The following is a 6,000-nucleotide window of genomic DNA, read 5'->3' on the forward strand; positions in this document are numbered from 1 at the left end:
CACGCCCTCGCCCCCACCCCTGCTGCCGTAGGTGCAAAAGGCCTCACCCTCGCACTGCCCACCCTGTGGCCCCAGACCCTCCTCCTCCTGCTGCCCTTTGCTTGCAGAGCGACCAGGACCCGGCTTGGGAGGACGGGGCCATCGTCCTGGGGGTTTCTGTCTCCAGGGAGCTACGGGGCTGGTGGCAGAGGACCCGGCTCCGCTCCAAGGAGAGGAAGGCAGGGCTGGCCAGGTGCCCTGGGAGGCAGGCAGACTTCGAGCTTCTGCCCTTCCAGGGCCTCTTTGATGGGCGCCTTGAGATGGGTAGGAGCCATGGCGGTGGCCGCGGCCACCGTGCGCGGGGAGGGGCAGCCGCACTACTGAGGGGGCTTCCAGCCTCAGCATTCCTGTCTACATCTGCCTTGAAACATGATGTAGGGGTCCCTGATGGAGCCAGGCCTGCAAAGATCAGGAATTGTGGCGGCCAGAGTGGGGAGCGCCCAGGAAAGCCTGGCTGAGGGCAGCAGTGGCAGCACCCTGGGCGCTGGGGTTTGGAAGAGGACCTGGGGCAGTTGATGGGGCTCTCTTGGAGTGGCCTTCATCTCCCCCTGCCCTGGAAAGCCTGGGCCAGGGCCCCCTGTAGGAAATGAGGAGAAAAGTGGGGTACTCAGGAGAGCTGGCCCTGGGGGTGAGGGCAAAGGCCCCTGAGAGGTAAGTTTACACCTCTGGGGAGTTGATTTTGTCCAGACATTTTCTCAATGCCCGCACTCTTTGCTGGAGCCTCCAGTGCCCTTGCCAGGTGGAGGCCTATGCCTGGGGCTCATTCCCTGCATGGGGTGACTGCAGTTTTTGAGGCCAGAGTCCGCATCTAATGCGGGCACTGGTCCCTGCAGCCAGGCCCTTCTCTTGGATAACAGGGGAGAGAGTCATGGCACAATCTGAAGTGCTGCATCTGAGCCAACACATTGCTGTGAGCTCCCCGGCAGCCAGAGCAAAAGGGGTGACAGTAGTGGCATCGTTCTGTGGAGAAAAGGGAGCAGGAGGCTCACGAGGGAGAGACACGGTTTTTCATGACAACGTGAGCCAGGCTGACCTTGTGTCTCTACTCCACTGGACAAAAGGCAATGGGACCCCATGCTCTCCTTAGGAATTTTACCTAAGGGCCAGGAACCCCTTTCAAGGAGCCCCTTCCTAGAATCAGCCCTAAAATCAGAAGCAGGATCTACTGCCACGCCTGCCACGAGTCCACAGGGTGAGCCAAGCAGTGGGGAGGACTGTTAGAGTCGCTGACCTCAGGGAGCATGGGGTGGCCCATGACCAGCCAGAAACGCATCCAACTCGGGGAGAGCAGTCCGGGGAGGCTTCCTGAGGGAAGGAGCCCTGCTGCCGAGCCTGCGGGATGAGTAACAGGCAGGAGGAGCAGGAATGGCCAGAGGCCGGGGCTGCTGTGCACAGGCAGGGGCTTCCCCTGAAGGGCGCAGGTGAAGGGTTTACGGTGGGCAGTGTCGGCCATGGTCGCAGGCGCGCGTGGCCCTTCCCACCAGCTGCAACCGGGCGGGCAGGGGTCAGGGTTGGCGGGCCGTGGCTACCGGAGGGCCTGGCGGCGACCACCGACCCCCGCAGTGCTGCAGTCCGGCTTCATCACCGTCCTCGTGGCCGCCTGCCTCCTCGCGCCGCTCTTCGCCCTGCTCAACAACCGGGTGGAGATCCGCCTGGACGGGCGCAAGTTCGGCCGCGAGCGCCGGCGACCCGTGGCCGAGCGCGCGCAGGACATCGGCATCTGGTTCCACATCCTGGCGGCCATCACCCGCCTGGCGGTCATCGGCGACATGAGCGCGCGGGGCCCGCCCGGGGTGGGGGAGTGTCCGCGGGGGAGAGCGGGGCCGGGCGGGGCGGGGAGAGCGGGGCCGGGCCCCGCCGGCCGCCCAGGCCTTCCTGCTGGCCTTCCTGCTGGCCTTCTCGTCCGACTTCCCGCCTCGCGCCTACCACCAGTGGAGCCGCGCCCGCAACCTGCTGCGGCTCCGTCAACTTCACGCTGGCGCGCGCCCCGCCCGCTTTTGCCGCCGCGCCCAACCGCACGTGCAGGTGAGGCGGTGCCGGGGGCGGGGCTCCTACCGGGAGGGGCCAGGCTGGGAGGGCCTCGCGCCCCTCGCTTCCCGCCTCCGGGGCCTCGCCAGCCGGGGTGCTGCCCTGCGGGAGGGGTCGTGATCACCAACCCCATTCCTTCCATGGGTACAAGCTTCTTTACTTTTTCTAGTTCTTCTTGAGTCAATTTTGGTATTTAGTATTTGTTTTTACGGAAAACTGTTTCAGTTAAGCTTTAGAATGTAACGACATGAACTTATATTCTCTTAAGACCTCGTTTTGCGGTTATGGCCCCATTTTCTTTCCAGATATAGTACGTGTATTTCCTCTTGAAAATCAATTTTCTGGAGTTGAAACCTTAACTCATTTCAGACTTCTTGGGTTTTAATAAACAAATTATGTGTCTATAAATTTATTTGAACATACTTTTTATAAATTTATTTATTTTTGGCTGCTTTGGGTCTTTGTTGCTGTGCGTGGGCTTTCTCTAGTTGTGGCGAGCGGGGGCTACTCTTCATTGCAGCGCGCGGGCTTCTCATTGCGGTGGCTTCTCTTGTTGTGGAGCACAGGCTCTAGGCGTGCGGGCTTCAGTAGTTGTGGCTCGCGGGCTCCAGAGTGCAGGCTCAGGAGTTGTAGCGCCCAGGCTTAGTTGCTCCACGGCATGTGGGATCTTCCCGGACCAGGGCTCGAACCCGTGTCCCCTGCATTGGCAGGCCGATTCTTAACCACTGCACCACCAGGGAAGCCCCTGAACATACTTTTTAAAAGCTTCATTCCACTAGTGTTGATAATACTTCTATCCTTCACTTCTAAATATTTCATCACTTCAATTGTGATTTACCTATTTCTCCATGAATCACTTAGGAAAGTAATTTCCCAAACACACAGAGTTTTGTTTTTGCTACTTAAAAAAAATCATTTGTGGTTTAACTGCATGGAGGTCAGAGAGCCTGAAGAGTTGATATGATGTAAACCTCACACTTGTTGAGTCTTCCTTTAGGATCTGCTGGTCACAATGGATTTTTGCATACGTTTCAAGTGAACCTAAACAGAATCTTTACTAATTTTGGAGCAAGGTTCTACACATACCCATTAGGTCAGGCTTCTAAACTTTATTGTTCAGATTTTAATTTTACTACTAGAAGAAGACAAAACACTTTTAGTCATTTGTTAATCACAACTCTGGTGTATTTCATTAACTTCTGTGGCTACAGTGTTTTCTTATGCATTGTCTTTCCTCTGAGTTCATTTTTCTTCTCCCTGAGGTTTATCCTTTAATAGGCACTTTTAGGAACGGTGTGGCTGGTAAACTCTCAAGTATGTTCATTTTGTCCTTCAAATGGCAGGTATAAAATTCTAGGTTAAGGGTTATTTTCCCTCAGCTCTTTCTAAATATTTCTCTTTCATGCACTGGCTTTTCTTGTTAGAAGCATTCGTGCATTTAAGATTTTTTCTCATTTTCCTTGATTTGTGTCACTAACAGGTACCTGTCATGGTAGGGTTTATTTAAGTTTCTCACTGAGACTCAGCAGGTGCTACTGGTCTAGAGTGATGCCTTTCTTTAGTTCTGGAACAACTGCATTCTATGCCTTCAGGCAGTGCTTCTCCGCGCTCCCTTACCTTCTCTGCTGTTGGAGCATCTCCATTCCCCCATGTGTCTTGAGCACTCTCTCCTGTTGGTCTGTCTTTCTGGGCCTCAGCACTGCGTAATTGTCTTCCAGCTCCCACGGTGTGTCCCTTCTGTTGTGTCTCGTTTAGCCACTTAAAGTATAGCCCATTCTTCGGGGAATTTTTATTTTCAAGATTTTTGGCTTTTTTCTTTTCCTACGAAGTTGGCCCTGGTAATGCTTTCTTACCACAACACAGAAATATGGGAGGATGTGAAAGGACGGCAAGATGACCATTCAATCTGAACTAGCCAGCAAAGCCCAGTGTCGTGCTCAGGATAGTAAAGGAGCTGGCCGGGCAGGCAGTGCCGGCAGGGTGGACAGCTGGTCTCATATAATGGCATGTTCTCCCGGTGTAAGTAGGTTGACATCACCTGTAGAAGCACAGACGTACTGGGTTGTCACATCTGCGGGATGATGAGGCATTTGCCACTGTGGGGCTCAGTTCAGTCTGGTAGGGGAATGGGCCAAGGCAGCCCCTCCACCCCTTTGAAACCCCAAGAGTTACAGCAAAAGGTACTGTCCGAGCAGCCTGCGTGGGGACATTCCCTGCTTCCAGCACCCTCGGTGGTAAGCCCAGCCGGTGAGGAGGAGGAGGAGAAGCTGAGAAGTGCGTCTGGCACCCTCAGCCCGGCTCCCCACTGAGCCCCATGTCTCCTGCAGGTATCGGGCTTTCAGGGGGGATGATGGACGTCATGCCCGGACCCACTGGAATCTTCTGGCCATCCGCCTGGCCTTCATCATCGTGTGTGAGGTACCAGCATGGTTGGCCCCACTCCCCACCCCCAGTACTTTGCCTAATCCCAGCACAAGGTGCGCAGGGGTTGGCGTGCCCAAGGGTGCTCACTGCTGTGTCACCTTGGTCAGGTCACAGTCCTCTGCATCCCTTCGCTGCCTGGCCTCTGTCTTCAGCCGTGTGGACATCAGAATGCCCTGGGCCCTGCGGAGTGTCCCGCGGAAGCTGGGGTTGGTCTCTGTCGCTGTGGCCTCTGCCTCTTCCAGGAGTTTCCCTTTCTGCACTGATGCTTTTGCTGTCCATCTCAACCCACACCTGGGGAGCAGGTGCCCACATATGGCCCCACGAAGGCCACTCTGGGCACTTGTTTTGCCAAGGGGTGAGGGTGCCCTGCCCCCTGCTCCCAGCACGTGGCATTCTCCATCGGCCGGGTCCTTGACCTCTTGGTGCCTGACATCCCCGGATCTGTGGAGATCAAGGTGAAGCGGGAGTACTACCTGGCCAAGCAGGCGCTGGCTGAGAACGAGGTGAGCGCCCCAGCCACCCATGCTCTGCTGCTGTCCCGCTCCTCCTCTGCCCTTTCCTGAAAACAGGTTCTTTTTGGAACAAACGGGGTGGAAGAGGACAAGCCCTTGGGCTCAGAGATGAATCTGGGCCCACAAGCCTAGGCTGCCAGGAGCCAGAGGCACAGGCGTCGCCCTGAGAGCAGCCCCACCGGGAGGGCGGGCGGGAGATGCGGAGCTGTCAAAGGCTCACCACCCTCAGAGGCCACAGCCCGTCTCCTGGCCCCTCAGGCCTCCCAGGCCTGCTGTGGCGCCCACGGCCGGCCAACTGCAGCGTGGTACCTGGAGCGCTGGGCACGCCGTGCCCGGGGGGCCCCGGGGGTATCAGGCAGCTCCTGCCCAGCCCCACGGACCAGTGCTGTCTCCTCACTCCCCTGGGGCAGGACGGCTCCGGTCCTTCCAGCCCCTGCCCCTCCCCCTTCCCCATCCTCTCGCAGGCACAGGAGGTGGCTTCCACCGAGGGCTGCTCCATTCACACTTCCATCCCCCTGGGCCCTTCGGCGAGGCTCATCTCCTGTCCTCCGTCTTCTCTCCCGTGCTCCCTGCACATGCTCTCCCTCGGATGGCGGCGTCCCCTCTCCAGCCCCGCCCCTTCCCACCCTGTCCACGCAGTGTCTTGCACAGCCTGCTGGGAGTCTGCTCGCCACCCCCGCCCCGTCCCCTGCGTCCCCGTCCCCACAAGGCCTGCAGGTCTGTCTTCTCATCTCGAGCCCCTTTCCCTTCCAGCCTGTCCACAGCCTCTCAGCCGCCCTCTCCTCTCCTCCTGCGGCACCACCTGACGCCCCCAGGTGGTGCGCACTGAGGAGTGGGCACCCCCGTCTCTCCGGGCAGCGAGCGCCCAGATGGGGAAGGTTTGGAAGGAGATTGAACTTTATCCCCTGACCAGTGAAGTGCTTGGAGGCAAGGACATTCCTGCGATGCTCGGTGCATCTCCTTCTGGAAGTCTGCCTGTCTGGGTGCACATGGTCAT

At 57.9% G+C, this 6,000-nt stretch overlaps 1 protein-coding gene across 1 annotated transcript in view; it reads left to right on the top strand.

Annotated features, from left to right (window-relative positions):
• Nucleotides 1–5,135, top strand: part of ANO7 (anoctamin 7) — a 30,229-nt gene extending 25,094 nt beyond the window's left edge. Inside the window, 7 exon segments of the mRNA XM_061191512.1 lie at nt 171–303; nt 1,603–1,796; nt 1,909–1,995; nt 1,997–2,064; nt 4,395–4,485; nt 4,875–4,994; nt 5,061–5,135. Of these exon segments, the coding sequence (XP_061047495.1) occupies nt 171–303; nt 1,603–1,796; nt 1,909–1,995; nt 1,997–2,064; nt 4,395–4,485; nt 4,875–4,994; nt 5,061–5,135 (768 nt within the window).
• The last annotated feature ends 865 nt before the right edge of the window (nt 5,136–6,000 follow it).

This window comes from Eubalaena glacialis, chromosome 1 (assembly GCF_028564815.1).
Source record: "Eubalaena glacialis isolate mEubGla1 chromosome 1, mEubGla1.1.hap2.+ XY, whole genome shotgun sequence".
Classification (NCBI taxonomy): domain Eukaryota; kingdom Metazoa; phylum Chordata; class Mammalia; order Artiodactyla; family Balaenidae; genus Eubalaena; species Eubalaena glacialis.